Raw genomic sequence first — 23,200 nt, forward strand, 5'->3', positions numbered from 1 at the left:
ATTATTGAAAATCAAATTAGCTGAATTAGTGCACTTTTTTTTTCTAAATGGTAACAATTTTAGATTATAAAGATTATGAACTATATGTACACACTTTATTTTACTTGGTTATAGTCTTTATGCTAATAATCCTAAGTAAAATTAAATTTTCTCAATGGTATAAAAAGAAAATTTTTTCTTTCTTTGTTTTAATCCGGATTTTTATAAAGACAGTAGAGTACTTCCAATATTACTTGCTACTTCTTTTAGAGACGTCCCAAGATTCCCAATATAGGCTGCTGCAACCTTTTGCTGCGTTTGGTTACTAGAACTTTGTCTCTTATAAGTGTGCTTTTTAATTACATATAGGGCTTAGGTTGTTGACTATACTTTTAAATCACTAATATTCACTATCACTAATGATTGATGGTTTATAACTCTTCTCAAGTTGTCTGTTGAATTCTGGCGGCACATGAAATAGAAATTTTAGCATTAGCAAAGCAAGTAAAAATTTAGTTTTCATGTCCTACTTATTGTTGAGTGAACCGTTTATTGTATTTATGTATATGTTTGTAAGGAATATACAAACAAAAAAAATTTTTTTTTTGTTAAGATTGAATTAAAACTTTCTAAGTCAAAATAAAATAGAATCACTCTAAGTCCAAAGTTGGAAAATTTTGACTAAGTCCAAAAAGTTTCTAATGAAATTATTCTAAGTACAAAATCAATAAATTTTGGCTTAGGAAAAAAAATTATGAAAATATCTTAAGTGCCAAATTAATAAATTTCGACTAAGTCAAAAAAAATTTTTTATTGAAATTATCCTAAGTACAAAGTTAGTGAATTTTGACTAAGTCCAAAAAATTTCTAATGAAATTATGCTAAGTACAAAATTAGTGAATTTTGACTAAGTCCAAAAAATTTCCTTTCAATGAAATTATACTAAGTACAAAATTAGTGAAATTATCCTGAGACAAAAGAAATAGAATCACTCTAAGTCCAGACGTGGAATATTTTGTCCGAGATGAAATTTCCTAACAGTCCATTCACAAAGCTACTTTAGAGATTGTCCTTAAGTCAAAAGAAATAGAATCACTCTAAGTCCACTTATTGGAGTATTTTGACTAAGTGCAACTCTCGCTAAGTTAAGGATTTTAAAATCATAAAGTATTAGAGTGTTAGAATTATCCTTCACCAAAAGAAATAGAATCTCTCTAAGTCCATAATTGGAATATTTTGGCTAAGACAGAAATACTCTAAAACAAAATTTTCTCTTAAGTGTGGAAAATGAAATTTGTTAATCTAGTTGGAAAAATTGCAATTATTACAAGTCCGAATTTTGGTAAATTTCCAACCAAGTTTCCAATTTCATAAAAATTACTATAAGTCCAGAGACTCAAAATTCTCTCTGTAACAAAAGAAATAGAACGGTGCTAAGTCCAAAAGTGGAGTATTTTGCTCAGAGCATCAGGAAATCTCTGGAATTATTGCTGATTGCATACAGTAATTTGTTTATACTTATATCATTCCAACCGATCGATGTTGAGAATATCTTTGAGACTTTGAAATATTTTGTTTAACTCAAAATTTTGGAGGCAATAGTTATTTTGATACATCCGCATATAAATCAGAATTACATTAGGAATATAAGTCCTAGGCATGTATAAGTAAGTGCAAATCTCAGAAAATCGGTTCTAACGGCACCAAAGTATTAGTACAGTTTAACTTGAGTATAAATGCTACAAGTTTGTAATAATCTTTTGGCCCTTTACTACGACTCAAGAGTACTAACTGCTTTCGGCATATTGTTTCAGAAACATGGCTCCAAAGACAATATGTATCCCAACTAACAGCGTTTCCCGTGTTCTATAAGATTTGCTCCTAAGTTTTCATTTAATAAGACAGTTCAAAATGGTCCTTTACAAATAGTATTTTGATAGCTTATAAATGAAAAGTTACTCCATGCTTGATTCTTAATAAGTTCTGGTTTAAGTATCAAAGATTCAAGTATTTCAACACTTAGAGAATTTTCGAATAAGTAAAAATCATACTAAGTCCGAAGATTTATATATACTCCGCCACCTAGCACAACTCCCAAATTTCAAAATTCTGACTAAGTCCAAAAATCAAAATTTTGCACATAGCTCAATCATAGATTATTCCAACCCAAGTGTTTTACTAAAGAGAGGCGGACATGGAGGTGCCGGTGTGCTGGTATTCTCTAGGGCCTCTAGAGTGTCAACCAGTGCGAGTGTCCTTATAGGGCGGCGACCAATGGCCACAAATATGCTAGCATTCTCTAGGGCCTCTAGAGTGTCAGCTAGTGCAACTGCTCGTACACGAGGCTCTCAATTGCATTTGTGTCGTGCCTTTCAGTCCCTATCTCTTCAAACGCCTCATAGTCCTAACCTTGCTCTCAAATAGTTTCACAGGTTTTGGAAAATCCGATTTTGCCATAACTACAATTATTCGATTTTGGTAAAAATACCTGCCTTAGGCGGTTCGGGTACGGTAAGGAAAAAAAAGAAAAAAAAATTTATGAAGTAAAATTTTTCCAAGATACAACCGGTAAGTTGCACCATTGTGTGTGCGAATGGGGCGTTTGTCCATATTTAGGTATGGAGACCGCTCTTCTATGAGTACTACTAAAACCTAATTTTAATGCAATACACATAGACATTCTCATCGTCGGTTCGCTTGTTTAGAATGCTTAACCCTCTATTCCCACAAGTATAATACGAATTTGGTTGAGCTGGTGGAAGCTCAACAAAAGACCCACGCGAAGTATTATGTTGCTTTAACCTAAGAATAAATGGTTGGTTTTGATATTCGATCAGAATTATATAAGCATATTAAATATTAAGGAAGGAAAATGTTTTTATAAAGTGTATTTATATTACAAGTGCATAAGTTAAGTATGAAAATATTTACAGGATAAGTGTTGAAATTATAAGTAGAGTAGGACAGAAATGTGCCCTAAGTCCCAAGCAGTGAATTGTGCTAAGTGTCAGAGTTCTAACACAAGACCTAAGCTCAATTCATGCTAAGTACTAAGGAGCCTAAATTTAAACTACAATGCATGCCAAACAACTAAGTCATTACCTTTTAAAGCCAGAAAGAGAAGTTGATGGTAGGGGAGTTAATAAATAACTGAATAAATTCAAGAGGTACATGCTATAACAGTAGCTCTGGACCAGGATTTTAGTGTTTGTCTGTGCAATTAAATGTCTGTGTGTTAATATGTGACGTAAATCAGGCATGGTTGTAGGCATACATATTTGTACTGATTGTTTATATGATTACATTAACAATAAACATAATATCTTTAATAAACATATACTATTAGCAAATCACATACAGATTACCATGAATAGGCTAGCGTTACCCATATATGGTGTCATATAGGTAAAGATAGGCCTATGAATGCATAAATTGATACAAATAATGCCTTGGGCCTAGCTAAAGTAATTGTGTCTTGCCCCTGAGTGCTGCTAGATAATTGCAGGGCACGCGTCAATCAAATATTCATAATATGCTCTATAAAGTGTTGACTTTATATCAGGCATAGATAGATAGTTGTGGATGCGAAGCATTTCTGTAAAAATCTCATATGTACGTTCAAAGAATTTGAAAATTGAGGATCGCATCTCCATTTATAATCAAGGTATCTGTCATATCTAAACAAGGGTAATTATGTTTATAATCAAGGTATCTGTCAAAACTAAACAAGGGTAATTATGTTTATAATCAGGGTATCTGTCATATCTAAACAAGGGTAATTATGTTTATAATCAAGGTATCTGTCATAACTAAACAAGGGTAATTATGTTTATAATCAGGGTATCTGTCATATCTAAACAAGGGTAATTATGTTTACAATCAAGGTATCTGTCATATCTAAACAAGGGTAATTATGTTTACAATCAAGGTATCTGTCATATCTAAACAAAGGTAATTATGTTTATAATCAAGGTATCTGTCATATCTAAACAAGGGTAATTATGTTTATAATCAAGGTATCTGTCATATCTAAACAAGGGTAATTATGTTTATAATCAAGGTATCTGTCATATCTAAACAAGGGTAATTATGTTTATAATCAAGGTATCTGTCATATCTAAACAAGGGTAATTATGTTTATAATCAAGGTATCTGTCATATCTAAACAAGGGTAATTATGTTCACAATTAGAAGAGTATGTGTTGTATTAAAGTATTAAAGAATAGAGAGGGCATAAGCTATATGTAACTCTGTCCATAGGGCGGGGATCCTGTCCCGATTTTGTATTGAATAGCGTCGGAATAATAAACACACCCGAGTCCCTACAGAAGAACATAAAGCAATTTGCTAGCAAACGAAAAGGGTCTCCAACGCTTGGGCCAGGTTGTTGTCTGGATTTTACATCTATACTTGTACATTTATTGTGTTAGTTATGGATGAACCTAATAGAACAAGGATGACAACATCCATAAAAGTGAAGCACTGAAACGGTAGGACAAACGGACATGATTTGGGCAAAGTAGACAGATCCTTAGTGATCTATTCATGGTTAGAACTGATTAGGATTTAGGTTGTTTATTGTTATAGTAATTTGAATTGTGTTTTTATATTTTTTTTTTGATTTTATGACTATGTTTAATTTTTATGCCCAAATAAATATGTTTATGTTTATGTTTATGAACACTTACAAAATTTGTTGAAAAACTTCTTTAAACAGGATAATGTTTATGGACATTCTTACATATTTAGGACTTGATTATTGAGTTGCTTTGCTTATAACATTATACTTTGTGGTCCCAGTTATCAATATACCAAAAATCAGATAAATCGGATGATTAGATTACATAAAAATTTGATGTTAAAAAAGTAAAAAAATCAACATGTTTAAAATGGACGTACGGAAATTTTGGTAATGATTATAGAGTTGCTACGCTTTCGGGATGGGAGACCAGTTACGTGCACGCCGTCCATCCTGCACCGTGCATCAATGATCCTAGGAGCTACACCAGAAGAGTCCTACTGTGCTGGAAAGGTCCTAGGGTAGATGCCAGACTGAATTCTGGTCACTTCCCCCAGTTCAGGGGGTTTGGGTGGGGCTAACAATCCTTCCCTAGAAAAAACCTGCTCACGTTCAATCTGCACAAAGTAAAGACCAATTTAACTTTGGGCTCGGGAACGAAGTAGAGGTTGGAAACAACAATATGATGTTTGGCTGGGAAACCGCTAAAGGACCAGTCAGGCGGATGATTCTGAATTCCCGCAGACCAGCAAAAATTTGCACCTGGAATGTTTGGACAATGTTTCAGTCAGGCCAGAAAGAAAACATTTGCTGAGAAATGCTTAAAGCCAAGGTTGATATCCTGGCTATCACCGAATCAAGGTGGACAAATAATGGAGAGTTTAAACATCATTCTGGCTTGAAAATACTTTACTCAGGCCATATGAATGAGGATCTAGGACATAACCAAGGGGTGGCTCTTATGCTGACCAAGCAAGCAGAGCAGGCCATGATCAGTTGGCAACCCCATGGTCCAAGAATCATGGAGGCTTACTTCAAATCCTCAGATAAAAACATCAATCTGAAAATAATAGTAGCATATGCTCCTACAGAACAAGCAGATACAGAGGTCAAAAACGAATTTTATGACCAGCTTGACTCTGTATTTAAGAATGGTCATAAAGAAAAGGACCTGACCATGCTCCTAGGTGATTTCAATGCTCAAGTGGGGAGTAATAATGAGAATCTAGAAGAAGTCATGGGCAGATATGGCCTAGGCTTAAGTAATGGCAAGGAAAATGACAATGGTGATAGACTTGTAAGTTTTTGTACTGAAAACAAACTTGTCATTGGTGGAACCATCTTTAAACACAAGAAGATTCATACTGCCACCTGGAGATCACCAGATCAAAGAACCTTTAATCAGATAGATCACATCTGTATATCTAGACGTTTTAAAGGTTCTCTCCTTGATGTCAGGGTTGAAAGAGGACCTGATGTTAATTCTGACCATTATCTTCTATCTTCTAAAGTTCGGCTTAGATTTAAAAAGCAGGACACAAAGCCTAACCCCAGGAAAAAGTATAATTTAACAACCCTTCAAAACTCTGAAAAGCTACAAGAGTTTAAGCTCACTCTAAAGAACAGATTTGAGTTGTTGACTCTTCAAGAGGATGATGGAGTTGAAGATATTTGGCAAGGTATCAAAAATGTTTATAATGATACTAGCCAAGAAAAATTAGGTTTTAAAAAGGCTAACCAAAAGCCGTGGATCACTCAAAGATCCATTGATCTCATGGATCAAAGAAGAGAGGTAAGACAAAAGACACTCTCCAGAAACTCTCCAGAAGATAAAGACCTGTATAAGATGCTCAGCAGGGAAATCCAAAGAAGTGTCAGAATTGACAAAAAAGAACACTTGGAAAACCTTGCTATGCAAGCAGAAAATGCTTTTAATCAAAATAGAATGAAAGATGTCTATGAGATTACTAAGAGCATTGCAGGTAAAGTACACAAATCAGGATCACACATCAGGGACAAGGATGGTTCACTCCTTAAAACTGATGAAGATATTCTAAATAGATGGGCAGAGCACTTCACTGAACTGCTGAATCTTCCAGTTCCAGAGGAAGAAACTGAGATTCCACCCTCAGATGCACTTGACATTGACTGTCGAGTGCCAAATCTATTGGAAATCAAGGAGGCCATTAAAAGTTTGAAAAATAACAAGGCCGCTGGACCTGATAACATCCCAGCTGAGGTCATAAAAGCAGACCTAGATACATCTGCTGAGGCATTCCTACCTCTGATCACAAAGATATGGAATGATGAGTTATGCCCAGAGGACTGGAAGAATGGACATATCTCAATACTAGCCAAAAAAGGAGACTTGACCCAATGTGGAAACTACAGAGGGATAATGCTCCTTTCAGTACCTGGCCGTATCCTAAGTAAGATTCTTCTTAATAGAATAAAGAAGAAGGTTAATGAAAAGCTAAGACCTAATCAGGCTGGATTTAGACCAAACCGTTCCACTATTGATCAGATAACCTCTCTAAGAATCATCATAGAGCAATCCAAGGAATGGAACTCTGAGCTTTTTGTAAACTTCATTGACTACAAAAAAGCATTTGATTCTTTAGACAGAAGATCTCTCTGGAAAATCTGCCGACACTATGGCATTCCAGAAAAGATAATCAATATCATTAAAGCTATCTATCATAAAGGAGGTGGAAATGTAATGTATAAAGGTAAACTATCAACCTTTTTTGAGATTGTAACAGGCGTCAGACAAGGATGCCTTCTTTCTCCCTTCCTTTTCCTCCTTGCCATTGACTGGATCATGAAGAACTGTGAAAGTAATGATGGCATTCGTTGGGAGCTATTTGGCAATCCCAAATATTTAGGAGATCTGGACTTTGCTGATGATATCGCTTTGTTAACAAGCAATAGAAGTCAAATGCAAAGAAGGACTAACAGGATAGCTGAAACTTCCAAGAAAGTTGGACTAGAAATAAATGTTCCTAAAACCAAAATACTCAGATTAAATGCAAATTCCCAAGAACCAATTACTATTGGAGACCAAATTCTTCAGGATGTAGATTGTTTTGAGTATCTTGGAAGTAAAATTGATGAAGCTGGAGGCACTTTAACAGATGTTAAAGCTAGAATTAACAAATCTAGGACAGCCTTTGCCAGCCTGAACAAAATTTGGAATTCCAACAACATCTCCATAAAGACCAAGTTAAGACTGTTCAAGTCAAATGTTCTCTCTGTTTTGCTGTATGGGGCTAATAGAAATAGAAGAGTAGAAGAATATTCTGAACCCTTTTTTCGTCAAATCTAAGAGAGAACATTCCTAGCAGACAAAAGTATTGTTTACTTTCGACTCAAGCTGATGTGGATTCTTAAAAAATGATAGACTCGCTATTCGATAGTGAGGCAAAATTATTTTTGTGAAAAATCATCCAAAAGCACATTAAAAATCTACAAAAATTAAACAAAATCATATGTTAATAACCCTCTTAAGATTTTATTTCATTTTTGTAAATTTTTTTATTCGATTTTGGAGGATTTTTCACAAAAATAATTTTGTCTCACCAGCGAGTTGCCAGCCTAACTTTTTTTTTAAGAATCCAACTTTGTTTCAAGCTTTCAAATTGTAAACGAAATTTTTGGGCAATTAATTCTGATTCCGCAAAGCTTTCTACTAAGAAAATATACTGTTAACAGCTGACTTTTATGTATGTATGAAATGAAAAAAAACATGCCTTCGTAGGAAAATGTGTACATAATTTCAACCAATGAGATCCAATGTAAATTCCGATGCGATTCTCCTATTGGCTCAATCAGACATTCCCTCTCTTTCTTAGTACCTTTATTATGGGGCTGAAACTTGGTTCCTAAACACAGCAGTGGTCTCCAAGCTACAGACATATGTCAATAAATGTCTAAGGAGAATCCACAAGATCTTTTGGCCAAATAAGATCACAAATGCTGAGCTTCTAGAGCGCAGTGATATGTCAGACATTAAACTGACAATAAAACAGAGAAAATGGAGATGGCTGGGGCACACTCTAAGGAAAGGGCATGATGATATAACCAATCAAGCCTTGACTTGGAACCCCCACATAGGAAAGAGGAAACCAGGTAGACCAAAAACAACCTGGAGGAGGGAACTCTTAAGTGAACTGAAAGAAAAGAAAATTCATCTTTCAGCAATGCCTCAAAACGTGCCCAAAAAAAGGAAGATTGGAGAACCATTGTGCATGGCCTACGTTCTGCCGAGAACTAAAAGGCAATGATGATGACGCTTTCTAAATCGTACCTAACTACTAAAGGAATCACCATGCAAAATTTGAAATCGATAGGACAATTCTAACATGCCTAAATTAACAAAAAAAGCTATCCGTTACGGACGGACGGACGGACGTACGGACGGACCGACCCTAATTATAGAAAAGCTTCGCTTTTAAAAATGCAGATAAGACAATGTTAATAAATTGAAGTTCCGAATTTATTATGAGAAACAAAATTCATTTCACCACTTCTATAGATCTTAATTATTGGTTAAAAAGTTTGAACACTGATAGTTTTTATTACCCAAGCAAAATTTGATAAAAAGTGCCTACAGTTTTAAAGCTAATAAATGAAAGAAATTGTCCTTAAAATAATTTTATATTATCTTTTATAAAAAAAAAACAGATACTGAAGTTTAGACTTTTAGACAGCTTGAATTAAATGTAGTGTATCATTAATTCAAAAATGAAAGCTCTTACAGGTGTGCTGTTTTAAGTTGCATAAAATACATGATACATATTATGGACTTACCTAAGAACATTTGCTTGAAGTTGGGGCAGTATGACCAATGAAACAAATAGTACTCCCGTCACAAATTTTATTAAAGTAAACATTTTTAAGTCTGAAAAAATTTCATTTAATTTTTTAAGTATTAATTTTGTAAAATGCCTCATCTAATTTAAATCAATTGATGTTTTTTTTATGATAACAATGCCATTTCAAATTCTATAAAATTTCATACAATTGTTATAATATAGTAAAGTAGTAAGGGTTTTTATCGGCGCTCAAAATCTCTTTAATTAGTGAATTGGTTGTACTAATTAGGGAAGCTTGGTAAATGTCTTTGGGTGGTTTTAGTCTATTTTTTTTACCTCTCCAGCCCCCCGCTAGAGGCTAGGAGTCAAGCATTTAGAAGAATAAATAAGCTGCTAAAATCCTTTTATTGAATTAACGCCAACCTTGTAAAAAAGTTTTGCTATCAAATGAATATATATACTTGATAAAAAGACAATCTACTTCAAACTAAATTCATGCACCAAAATTTTAAGCAAGTTAACAGAAATTAAAAATTAATGTTAAGAATTTAAAATAGCTTGGCACTTTGGACCTTTAAAATTTATATAAAATGAATGCCTTTTATTGTTATGATATTAAGATATTCAATGTTGCAAAAATATTTATTTTCAAAACATCAACTATTAAATTTGTAAGTCTTGTGTTAACATACAAATTAACGTTGCAAATATAAAGTTCATACATTTTTGCTGGTTTCCCTCAAATACCTAGACGAGCACCTAACCCCCCTTACTTTAAAATAATTTGAAAATAAAGGGGTGGGTGGTTAGTTTATTGTTTAGTTTATTACCTTAGGTTTGTTTAGGTTAATATAATGGGTACATGGTAACCCCATCGGGATAGAACACCGCAGATGTTGCTGTCGTCGATTGGAATTCCACAATAATGGGATTGCACCCAAAAATGGCAAATGACCTAAACCACTACCAAGGACGTCCAAGGGGGGGAGGGGTAAAGTAGGAATTACCCCCCCCCCCCCATTTAAAATTTACCTCTACCTTGGGGGTGCCGTAGGCACCCCCAACCATTTAGGAGGGGGTATTTAACCCCCCAAAACAATTTTTGGAGGGTAAATACCTCCCCCAAAATAAATAATCTCTAACAAAAAAAAATTTTGGCGCACCTCGCGCGCATTTTTACTAATAAATATTTAATAGTATTTAAATTACCCCCCCAAAAAAATTCATTTCTATTTTGTTTTTTAGCTGTTTTCAACGAATATTTGTTGCCTGGCATATTTTTAACAGCAATTGTTCTTTATGATCCGGTTAAAACTTGAAAGAAATTTATAATCGTACCAACTCTATAAGCTAACAGACTCTAGTGAAAGGTAAAAGGTTCGAATCTCGACCCAATACTACGCCAAAATTAAAGAGGCGCGACCTTTATAGTTAAAGTATTGAGAATGCCTTGGTCAAAACAGGTTCTTCTAATTTTCATGTGTATGTATGTAGCCCTGATTCTCTGAAGTTTGGATTCAGATGCACACGAAGATTGGAAGTGTAAATCCTTTGGCCAATCTTAGATTGGTAAGCTTTGCACACAGCTGAGTGTTTTACATGTTACATTACAAGCTTACTCTAATGATTTAGTCTGTTTCTCTTTAACCCTTAACAGTCGGGCCCCTTGCCGCACCTTAATCGGTCGGGGGGGGGGGGGAGGGGACGTTCAACGCCCCCTCCCTATTATCTATTAGAGCTAGAGGGCTAATTTTTTGTGTGCAAGTACCCTGTTTTATGATGAATTTCCGACCTTAAATAAGTCAAAGTCAATTTTCGCTACCTTCACCCTTTTATTTAACAACCTTTGTTTTTAGGTCCTTTTTTACTTAAAAATTTCAAACGGCTGTAATTTTCTTATTTTTGAAGCTAGAAGAAATTTTTTTGCAGAAATGTTTATCTTTATGTAAATTTTATATTAGAAATATCAAAATATTAATTTTAGCGGCCGCAGCTGTACTTGGCAGCTGCCAGCCGCTGCAGTCGGCGGTCGGCGGGAAAAAGGCGGCGGATCTTTATGAAATTTTAATACATTATGTAGACATGTAGGAAAAGCTTAAGTTTAAAATTTGAAGTCTCTAAGTCAAACGTTGCGGCCACAGGATCCTTTTTAAGATTTCTGGAGACCTGTAGGATCAGGACCTGCAGGATCATACCTGGAACCTGAAATCGACTTGAACACCTGTAGTTAATATGAGGATGTACTACTAGAGGATATTTTAGTATTTTGTTAAGATAAAATGCTTTGTTTAAGTAAAAAAAAACATTTTTGCTCTTTACCTCGATGACCCTGCCATGCTTGCTGGCATCCTGTGCCCGCCAGGATGGACCGTTAGGGGTTAAGGGTTATTAAAGACATTATCTGTATTACAATGAAGACTTTTAATAAAGCAACAGTAGAAACTATTTTCACGGTATAAATCAAGTTGTTCCCATTCGGGATTTCCCCAAACTTGCGGACGCCGCTAGCTTTATATACTTCGTACTTGTTGATAATTACAAAACTGAACATAGTTTGACAATTAATAAAGTAAAGAACCTAAAATAAAGATACCACAGCGCAGTTTATTGATTTTGCAAAATTTTAAATAGATTAAAGTGTTCCTTCAAAACAAAATATTTTGTTGTATTTAATTTTTGTCATAATAAGTCCTAGGTGTTATTTTGTTGAAATCAGCCTTAAGTTTATTTCTAAAGAGAAAATATATTCTAATATCAGACCTTATCACAATGATAAATTGGTTTCATATTTGCTTCAATTCACAAATATACTCACTATAATATTAAGCAATGGAATGGGTAAGTTTGTCTCAAGAACAAGGGTGCCATGATCTATAAGAGAGCGAGGGTTACGAATATAAATATTTGAAGCAGATTTAAGGGTTCCAGGACAAACGCAGGAGTCCCAAACGTCGGAGTGGACAAACGCAGGAGTGTTAAAATATTAATTTTATTAAGTATTTCTATACAGATTAGGTTAGGTTAAGATATGAATGAACAAATAAGCCCCCCGCAGGGGTTAGGCATTTAAAAAACCTATGTATAAGATGGTCTAAAATAGGTTAGGTTAGGTTAAGTGTCCACTCCGACGTTTGCGTTTGTCGTTGGACCGATTTAAGGACTAACAAGACAAGCGGCCTTATTGAATATAGGAATATGAATGAAAATTTCAGCATTCTACAACAGATGAAGCCACAAAACATAGATTCTAATTTTAAAGATATATAATGCAATTATACACTTCAACACATTTATACAGCTAAAATGCAACATATAACCAATTGGCAATCTTGACCAACAAAAAAATCTGTCTACTTTATACATTCGGATTTGTTTTAATAGATTTTTCTCTAATTATTTACATCTTCGCTAGAACACTAGAATATTGTATTTATTGCTACTGTTGGGTATATCTATACGAGTTCATGCGACCATGCATGTGATTGTGAATCAAACAAATTAACTTATACTTAAAACATGATCATTTATTTTAGAATGGAGCTTCTCTTTAAGTCGCCCATTTATGTAACTAACGTTCCTCAGAAATTAATATTAATACGACTTAAATGTGTTTCTAGCCTACTAAAATACTAGTAGATAAAATATTTTTTTTTTTTACAAATTTATTGTCTTTTTTATGATTCCTTGTTGTCACTTTGAAAAAAATTATGGTTTTACTGCTGCATTACATGCGTTATTTGTAGGCCCAACATTCCTGTTCTGAAGCTAAAAGGACATAATTGTCCTTGTTTAAACTTCGATCAATAATCAGGTTCAAAAAAATTTAGGTTTAAAATTAGACTGTACAAATTATTGAAAGTGTGGACTGTTTTCTGTTAATTTTAATTTTAATTTAATATCATATTCTATGAACTTTAATTTAGTATCAATAATATTTAATTTGGAATCTAAATTTAAAAAATGGCTCCTAATTTAGCAGAAAATATGATAGAAGCATTTCATTATAAATACATATATAATCCAAAAAAATTTTTAAAAGAAAAAACAGAGCCTTGCTGAAGTCTTCCACTCAAATATAATTTTGCTATAAAGAAAATATTAGTGAAAAAAGACATAGCTTCCTTAAAAGTTATGTAACAAAAGGTACAGTAGTTTAGAAGATCCTTTTGGACTTATAAAGAGACAGATAGACTTCTTTTTTTTGGTTCCAGTACAAACGTAGGAGTCCCAAACGTCGGAGTGGACAAACGCAAGAGTGTTAAAACATTAATTAAGTATTTCTATACAGATTAGGTTAGGTTAAGATATGAATGTATAAATAAGCCCCTGGCAAGGGTTAGGCATTTAAAAAACCTATAAGATGGTCTAAAATAGGTTAGGTTAGGTTAAGTGTCCACTCCTGCGTTTGTCCACTCCGACGTTTGGGACTCCTGCGTTCGTCGTAGGACCCTTTTTTTTATTAGAGTGTATAGGATAATTCAAATCATAAATAATGAATACTGAAAATTAGTCAAACACCTTGTTTTATTCAAAGTACACTTAAATCTAATCCTATCTCAATGGCCATCTTTAAAGAATCCTTGCAGTAAGTTTCAGTCCGTTTGTCCATTCGTTCGTTACGGAAAGCTCTTATAGTTAATTCAGACATATTAGAATTTCTATTTAGTTTTTAACTTTGCATAATGATTAATGTAATAGTTAGGTATAGTTAGAAAGCGTCACAACTATTCTTTACAAAAAAGTTACCAATGTCTTCTAGTATGGCTTCGAAACCGATTAATGGTGGATTAGAACCGGTTCTCGGCCACACTAAAATTCATGTATAGCATCAAATTTTAGACAATTTTTCACTAATATTGCAATAAATATTTTAAAATTAATACCAGTTCTGTAAGTCCGGACCTTCGGCTAACAAAACTGGATTTAATCTTATAATTTTTCCTTTAAATATCCGTGGAAAGTTGTCTATAATACGATGCGATAGAAAACTATTACCCTCTTTCTTTTCCTGCTTGTTCTTGCATTATATTTTCATTATATCTCTGCCATTTCTCTTCCCCATGCCAAGAGAAAGAGTCACTTATTTTGATTAAAATGCAGTTACAATTGCTCACACTATATTCAAAGATTTGTACATTCTACAAAGAAATAAAAATGGTAAGTGTATATTTTAAAGTATGTAACTTTGCAATCTGTTAAAATACAATTCTTTAAAATTGAGATTTTCAACAATATTTAATTTTTATTTGTTATTAATACAAAATCTGTAAACTTCTCATAATATTTATACAAAGTGGCTTGAAATAAAATTGTTCGCTTGAACAGCGGAATCTGGCGTTTGGACTGTTTACCAGCGTTGCGGAGCCGTTTGATTTTTGTGCGGCTCCGGCTCCGACCTAAAATCAAGAAAAACTCTACATATTTTTTTCCCCATAAAAAAATATTTTTTTATTTTTTACTTTTGAAGGTTTTAAAAGTTTAATTTTTGATAAAAATAAACTTAAAAAACTTAAAAAGGGCATTTGCACATGACAAAACATAGTTACCAAATTATAATTTATAAAAAAATCTCTTTATTTATCTAGTCCGGAGCCGGAGTCGTTTTTTAACGAAAGTTACTGCTCCGGCTCCAGCAAAATATGGCGGCTCCACAGCTCCCGGCTCTGCAACACTGCTGTTTACAGTACTGGCTGCTATACTGCCTACAAAATGATTTGTCTTTAAATGTGGCCTTTAATCTAAATTTTATTAAACAATGTTTACCTAAAATATCCTAAATCAATAAATTTTATTGGTCTTCGAGTCTAGCCAATGCTATATATTGCAAAAAAAACATATTAAATGTGGTGTACAAAAGCAACTACTCACAATAAATTTTATTTTTCAGCCTCGTAAAAATGTTTGAAATAAGTTTGTCAGGCCACATCTCCCACCAGAGTTTCATGGTCAATAAAAAGAAAATTGAACTTTTTCCTTCTGTGTGATGTGCTGTGTGGTTTGTCAGGGATTGCATACAGTAACAGATAAATTATTTACACGTAGCGGGCCAAAGTGTCTCAAAAATCAGCTATGGGACGTCATAAAAGTTAGGGATTATCCATCTCTTTTTTATGGGTTTTCTTTCCCACTTCTCCTCTCATCTCCCTCATTTTTATGACGTCACATGGGTGATTTTTTTCCGATACATTTAAACTAAAGGTAAAGAAAGAGAATAAGGTAAGGAAGGAATAGTAAACATTCACAAGGATATCCAAAATAGAGAGAGGGGGGGGGGAGTAATTATAAATCAAGTAAATAAAAAACATTTCATAGAATAATAATCTTTCTCGTATTCATTCGAATCCGGTGGATAGGAACCGGTTCTCATCCATACGAAAAACTATGTCTAGCATCGTATTATATCCAGCTTTCTACGAATATAGAAATGTACAATCATAAGATTAAAACCAGTTTAAAGCCGTTTATAATACGATGCGAGAAATAACTATTCCTCCCCTTGAAATATGACCCTCGGGTAATATTTTTAATGGATATAGGGTAAATTTTAGCACGCTGTTTAAACCCCCCAACTCCCCCCCCCCAAAAAAAAACACTGTTTGTTTTTATTGGGATTCTACCTCCCAACAAAAAATAATCCGCTACATCCTCAAATAAAGTTTTATATTAAAACTTTGTCAAGAGATTAACCTAGAGGCCACAAGTCTAAACCAAAGCTTATTGGATTATCTAGACAAGGGTTGTGCAATCAAAGAGTTGGTTTTATAATGGGACAAAGACCAAAATGTGTCAAAAATTAGCACGTGACGTCATAAAAAGGAGGGAGATGAGAGGAGAAGTGGGAAAGAAAACCCCTAAAAGAGAGATGTTAATTCCTCATTTTTATGACGTCAAATGCTGATTTTTGATGGGTGATACCTTTCTTAATACCCTGGGCCCCAAAGATCATAATCTATGGATAAGATAGAGTGGAAAATTTAATCAATAATAACTAAAAGGTTTAATTTAGGTTATTTTCTGTGATTCCTTTTCCCTGAGATTCAACAAGAAAGTTTGAAGTGTATAGAACGGATATAAAAGAATAGATGGTTAAAATGAAAAGAAAATAATAATAATATTTTTCCAGTATGACTTAGAAACCGATTAAGAACCGGTTCTCAGCTATACTGAAAATCGTGTGTAGCATCGTATTAAAGAAAATTTTCCACAAATAATAAAATAAAAATCATAAATCAATAGTACTTTTCATAGCCAAAAACTTCGGTTCCTACTAAAACTGGTTTTAATCTTAAAATTTTCATTAAAAATAACTATTTTTTACAATCTATTCAAAATACATTGCTTTTTCATTAGAATTATTTGGTTGAAGAATGAAGACGACAAACAAATTGTCCGCACTCACACACTTACTCACTTTTAGACTGGTATAAACTCAAAAGTTGTAAGAGATGCCTGATTATTTTAGAGGCTCATTATTATTAATACTATTTCATAAACTTTTTTTTGTATTTCAGTAGACTGTTCTTTTTAACAGACTTAAATATTTCAAATTGAGCCTTTATTCTCTCTTGATCTCTGTAAAAGAGCTGTCTGTCTGTTTTTTTCTTGTGTTTGTGTGTGTATGTGTGTATGAGTGTATTTGTGTGTTTTGTGCACCCATTATATTTGGTTGAAGTGATATTAGATTCATTTATTTACAATCCAACACAACTTCCTTCTTTAACATTTTTAAAAAGCGAAGCTGTTCTATAATTTGGATCGATCCGTCTGTACGTTCGGAAAGGTTAGATCTTTTTGGTTATTTAGACATGTGGTATATTTATCTTATATAACTGATTTTTATAATACTGATCCCTAATACAATAATGTACAATATTATAAGTGAAGCATCTCTATAATCAAGTCCTAAAAATCTAAGCATGTAATTAAACAATATCATGAATTTAAGCAGTTTTGTAACAGATTTACTTACAATTTTGTTTAGGCTTATATGTACATTTATATTCTGCTCTTTCAGTTCTGACACTATACAAGTGTTAATGTTCGTTTGCCTTACCATTTCAGAGCTTCGATTTTGTGGATGTTGTCTTCTTTGTTTACTTTAAAAAAAATGTATTTGTATTGTGGTAATACGACATCCAGACGGACAGGCCGTTTACAGAGTTGCTTCGCTGTGACTTATGATAACAAACCCCCTGCACTAAGTCCTATTATATCACCATCTATCTCATGACCGCTGTTGACCCCGCACCCAGCGGTCAAACTAGCCTGCCTAAATGTGGGGAGGGGACTCAAACATGCAACTATCACGAGTCCCTCACGCGCTTATATAACTGGGAGGCGTTGCCTCCCCTTTTACCACCGCTGCCCCCACAGCCTGTCTGCCGTCGGGAGCTAAGCCCTAGCGCCCCACACCCCCTTCAAACCTAACCATTGTCATAATCTGTTGTATATATATAGTAAACATACTTGTAAATATTATTCAGTTTAAATATATAATTTCTGTATGATTGAATCCTGCTTGTTTGTTTGGTAGAATACTTAGAGGCTAGGGCTCGTTGAATCCGAACTCGTTACCCCGTGGGCCGAGAACGCTCGGCTTACCAGAACTTGGTGTCAGCGTGTTTCAATCGAGCCTTACAGAAACTAGCCTATTCTACCTCTGATTGGACCCTTTGGCAAGTAAGGGGACAATCAGCCGCCAACTGACCCGTGAGACGGCCTTTTTAGGTCGAATTTCCATCATTTTGAACGCAATATGTGGGCCTCTGGCCTACGGCAAGCAGATTTAGCCTGCTAAAAGCGCCAGTTAAGACGCTTTTTCCGTGTCGTGTAGGAGTAGCGCTAGGTGCGCAGCCACGGCAATCGGATAATTTAGCTCAGACGGCTACAGAACTGAGTCTAAATTGGCAAGTGTAGCTGGGACAAGCCCCAAGACACCCAGGCCAACCCTACGAGACAGACAGCTGTGTGCTGGTCTCCCTAAGAAGGCAATGTGTGGCTGCGAAGCTTCAGCACACAAGTAAGCCCTACCACTGCGACGGATAGCAGATTTTGAGCCACAGGCACGGCAGGACGGGACATTCCCTGCCGCTGCCTCCCAGGATTCGAACCCGAGGCGCTGCAGGACGGGCCATTCCCTGCCGCCATTTTCGGGATTCGAACCAGCGGCGCTGTAGGACGGGTCATTCCCTACCGCCGTCACCCCTCTAAACCTTGCAGGACGGACATTCCCTGCTGCCAGTGCTTCCAGAATCACACCTAGAGCTCCTAGTGATAACAACACATAAGTGTGTACAAATGTCAACCAAGTGATAAAAATAAATGTAAAATTGTTGACCAAGTGATAATTAATAAGCTCTAGTGATTCGAAGCTACAGTCTAAGCCACCATGGTAAGCGATACCACCATAGCTGCGGTGCGGCCACCACCAAAGTTCCTGCCAACCCCAGCTGAACGAGAGGCCCCCTTGTCTCAAGGGCAGGACCTCCACTTCCCCTGCCATATCAGGGTGAGGTTTCCTACCCCTGACCCTGCCCAGCATGTACAGGTTGATGCCATGATTGATTCTGGCAACCGTGTACCAGGGTCTGCTGTAATTTCTGAGCACCTCATGCACGCAATGGGCGTGCAACGCATGTTGATTCCGGACAACACCCAGATCCTGACTGCTAATGAGGAAGGTCAGCCCCTCCAGGTAATTGGAAAGTTAAAAGAGTTATATATGGCAGTCTCACACACGCTTATACTCCATCTATACCACGTGACTGTGGTCCGGAACCTCTCACACCCTCTGAACCTAGGAGGGTATTTTCTCAAGGAGTTCGGAACTAGGCTCTGTTTCGACATGCAACCACCTTGCCTGTGGGTGCGTGGGGAGTTTATCCCACTCCGTGGCGTCCCCATTGACCGGGAGACAGCCGAGAGAGAGCTAAGCTATGAGGGCCCCCTGCCTGAGCAGCCGCGTGTGGTTGAGAAAGGCACACACTGGGTGGACGCTGAGCTCAACGCACACAAGGGAGCTAACCTGCTAGCCATGGGGTTGCCCCCAGTGCCCAAGGTGCCAAGGGAGAGCCTGCCAACAACGTTTCCTGAGATTGCCAGCCCTCCAGAACCAATCTTCTCCGCCGACACCTTTATCAACGGCCAGCCGTGTCCACCTGGCCCCCTCTACCTGGGACCTCCAGCCAGTCCACCAACCAAGCCCGAGTCCAGACCCGTCAAGTCGCGGTCTGATGTACCCGGAGCCACACTCAACTCTCAGGCCCCAGCCTCTCCCGGCGCCGTGCCCGTCAAGTCGCGGCCGGACGTCCACGGAGCCAAAGCTGGACCCAGCACTTTGGCCTCTCCCAGCGCCGAGCCCGTCAAATCGTGGCCGGACGCCCTCGGAGCCACGCCTGGCTCCGACCCATCAGCCCCTCTAGAAGCCGAGCCCGTCAAGTCGCGGCCGGTGGGTCCCGGAGCCAAAGCTGACCCCGCACCAGCCACGTATAGGCTAAGCGCTGTCACTCCAACTGATGGCCAGCCACCCCAGCTCCGCACAGCCAAGCGGGTGGTCCTGCCTAGCCGCGGGGTTATGGCGGTCCCTGTTGAGCTAGTAGGCCATCGCACCAAGGATGCCATCCAACTAGCCGCCCCAGAACAGAGGTTTGGGGAGGATCTTGTTATTCCAGAGGGCCTGTATGCCCACAGGCCTGGCTCTGCCACTGTGTTTAGAGTACTGGTGGTCAATGAGGGGGAGGTGCCCCTCTTGCTGGATGCTGGCCTCCCAGTGGCAGGGGAGCTGGTCAAACCTGACATTCTAGAGGTCTCTGCTACGCCTCCCCCGCGTCTCCACTCGTTCCAAGAACCTGCTGAGCCTATAGACATGCAGGAGTTGTGGGAGGCCCTGGAGATGGAAGACAATGAGTTCCTACGCAAGGACCCCTTGCTCAAGAAGGAGGTCTGGACCATGTTGTCAGAATACAGGGACGTTTTCTCTAATTCTACCCCCGGCTGCACAGATGTGGTTGAGTTGCAGCTGCGCCTCAAGCCAGGGACCCAGCCGATCCGCCAGAGATTTAGGGATCTGAACCCGCGGCAAGAGGCTGAACTGGAGAAACAACTGGACACCTGGCTACAGGAGGGAGTTATAGAGCCGTCAGACTCCGCCTGGAGCAGCCCCCTGGTGCCCATCAAGAAGAAGGACGGGAGCACCCGCTGGGCTGTCGACTACAGAGCCCTCAACAAGTGTCTGGAGCTGGACAGCTACCCCCTGCCTAGGATCCAGCAGTTGGTGGAACGAGCTGGCGGGCACCGTGTCTACAGTGCTCTAGACGCGGTGGCCGCATACTACACCATCCGTGTGTCCGAGGACAGCAGGCCCTGCACCGCCTTCACCACCCCCAGGGGCTTGTATCAATGGAAAAGGATGCCCTTTGGCCTGGCTACGGCACCGTCTGTCTATTCCAGGTTTATTGCAGGGGTCCTAAACCCACTAGGCACAGCCAACCTCCAGTCATACCTTGACGACGTCCTGACCTTCCACCAGGATACCTGGGCCCACCTGGCCAGGCTCCGAGAGGTTTTGGAAGCCCACCGCAGGGGAGGGATCCGCCTCAAGCCAGCCAAGACCAAGCTGTTCCGATCTAAGGTGGATTATCTGGGCCACACCCTCAGCCGTGAGGGGATAGCCATGCAAGAGGACTATATTGACCGTATCTTGGACTGGCCAGCCCCTAGCACCCCCAAGGACTTGCTGGCGTTGCTGGGGTTCTTTGGATACTACCGCCTGTTCATCCCAGAGTATGCAGACCTCACCTACGAGATGAACCGCCAGAAGACGGCCAAGGCCCTAACCTGGACGCCTGAGATGGAAGCCCAGCTGCTGCAACTCAAGGACAAGTTCCGCAAGGCCCCCATCCGAGCACCGCCCAGGTTTGATTTGCCAGCAGTGTTCCAGCTCACCACAGACTTCAGCAGCCGCGCCATCTCTGCCATACTGAGTCAATGCCAGGAGGGCAAGGAGAGGCTGATTGCCGCCGTGGGGCGCAAGACAACCGACCCTGAGACGCGCTACCCGTCCTGGAAGGGAGAGATGGCCGCCATTATGTATGGGATCCGAAAATTCCACGGCATCTTGTCCTACCGCAGCTTCCAAATCAACACTGATTCCTCTGCCTTGCTACAGATGAAATCACTGAACACATCCACAGGGATGGTGGCCCGCTGGCAGGAGGAGCTAGCGGCCTTAGACTTTACCGTCTGCCACAGGCCTGGCACCCAGAATGCCAACGCAGACGCCCTCAGCCGCCGGGAAGATGCCAACATGCCAACGGCTAGCGCCGAAGAATTAGCAGAGCAGGCTGAGTATATCCACAACCTTTGCCAGCTAGGGGAGTCCGCAGCTAGCCGGCCTCCTGCCGCCCGACTGGATCCAGCTAGAGTATTGGAGGCCCAGACACAGGACCCCCTCCTGCTCCGTGTCCGCCAATGGGTGGCTGATGGCAAAGCCCCAACCAAGGCTGAGCTGCGTGGCAAGGAACGAGACGAGCAGCAGTATGCCAGCCGCTTCCCAGCCCTGGGGCTTGACGAGCACGGCTGCCTCACCACCACTGACCAGACTCTGACAGGAGAGAGGACAAGATACCTGCTGCCTTCGGCCCTCCAGCAGGACGCGTTCTTTCTAGCCCATGGGACCCCCCTGGCTGGGCACTTTGGGATGGACGCAACTATCGCCCGCGTTGCCATGCACTTCTGGTGGCCCAACCTGGCCCGTGACGTCCGCCTGATGGTACAAACCTGCCCTGAGTGTGTCCAGAAAGTTACCAAGGAGAGGCTGAAGCAGGGGATCCATGTGCCCTCCCGCCAGGGGTATCCACAGCAAGTCCTATTCATCGACCTGGTGGGGCCACTGCCAGAGACCTCAGCTGGGAACCGCTACATCCTCACCTGCCAAGATGGATTCAGCCGGTTTGTCAGCCTCTACGCCATCCCCAACAAGCGCACCCTCACGGTGGCTGAGGCCCTGTTGCACCGCCACCTGGCCACGTTCGGATGCCCCCTGAAGATCCATTCCGACAATGGAATGGAATTTACCGGCCAGGTATTCCAGGAACTGGCCTCCAGACTTGAGATTGGCCTGACACATCCACCACCCTACAACCCGCAGTCCAACCGAGTGGAGAGGTTTCATAGGACGCTCAACACAGGCATGCGCCTGTTCCTGGACAGAGACGATAACAACTGGGAGCCACACCTGCCTGCCATCGCCTTCGCCTACAACACTAAGGCCTGCAGATCCACTGGCGTGACCCCGTTCCTGGCCTTCTTTGGGAGAGAGGCCAAACTTCCGGTGGACATGGTACTGCGGCTGCCAGAGACCGAATATGCTTCAGTTCCAGCCAACGTCCAAGCTCTCTTGCAGCGTTACTATGCAGTGTATGATGCCATCCAGCAGAAGGAGGAGGGAGCCATCAGGAGGAGCGCGGCAGCTTACGAAGGCACGGCCAAGTATGAGGTTGGAGACTTGGTCTGGTACCTGGCCCCCCGCCTGGTGCCAGGGAAGGCAGCCAAGATTACCAAGAGATGGACTGGCCCCTGGAAGGTAGTGAGGAAAGCTACAGAAGTCCATTATGTCATTAAACCTGCCTCTCCAGTAGCCAGGATTTCAGAAGTTACCGCGCATGTAGGCCGACTGCGCAAATACACTGGAGATGTGACTGCCCACCAGATCCCAGCAGACATCCAAGTTGACATGGACGGCGACGAGGACGCCACTGAGCTGCCAGTTGGAGCGGCGGCGCCCGCAGCTAGCAACCCAGGGGAGCTCCCAGTGCACCAGCCAGCCGCAGCCGCCCCACAGCCTAGCGGCCAAGATCGTGACCCAGTAGAGGAGAACCTGCAGGAGCAG

General features: G+C 39.4%; 1 protein-coding gene across 1 annotated transcript in view; it reads right to left on the minus strand.

The window, feature by feature from the left end:
• The window catches only part of LOC145322599 (uncharacterized), a 34,835-nt gene extending 25,441 nt beyond the window's left edge, over nt 1-9,394 (minus strand). Inside the window, exon 1 of the mRNA XM_080164740.1 lies at nt 9,308-9,394. Within this exon, the coding sequence (XP_080020866.1) occupies nt 9,308-9,390 (83 nt within the window). The 5' untranslated portion in view covers nt 9,391-9,394. The remainder of the gene's footprint in view (nt 1-9,307) is intronic.
• Between the last annotated feature and the right edge of the window lie 13,806 nt (nt 9,395-23,200).

The sequence above is a fragment of the Acartia tonsa genome, chromosome 6 (genome assembly GCF_053477335.1).
Source record: "Acartia tonsa isolate MP-2025a chromosome 6, ASM5347733v1, whole genome shotgun sequence".
In the NCBI taxonomy this organism is placed as follows: Eukaryota; Metazoa; Arthropoda; class Copepoda; order Calanoida; family Acartiidae; genus Acartia; species Acartia tonsa.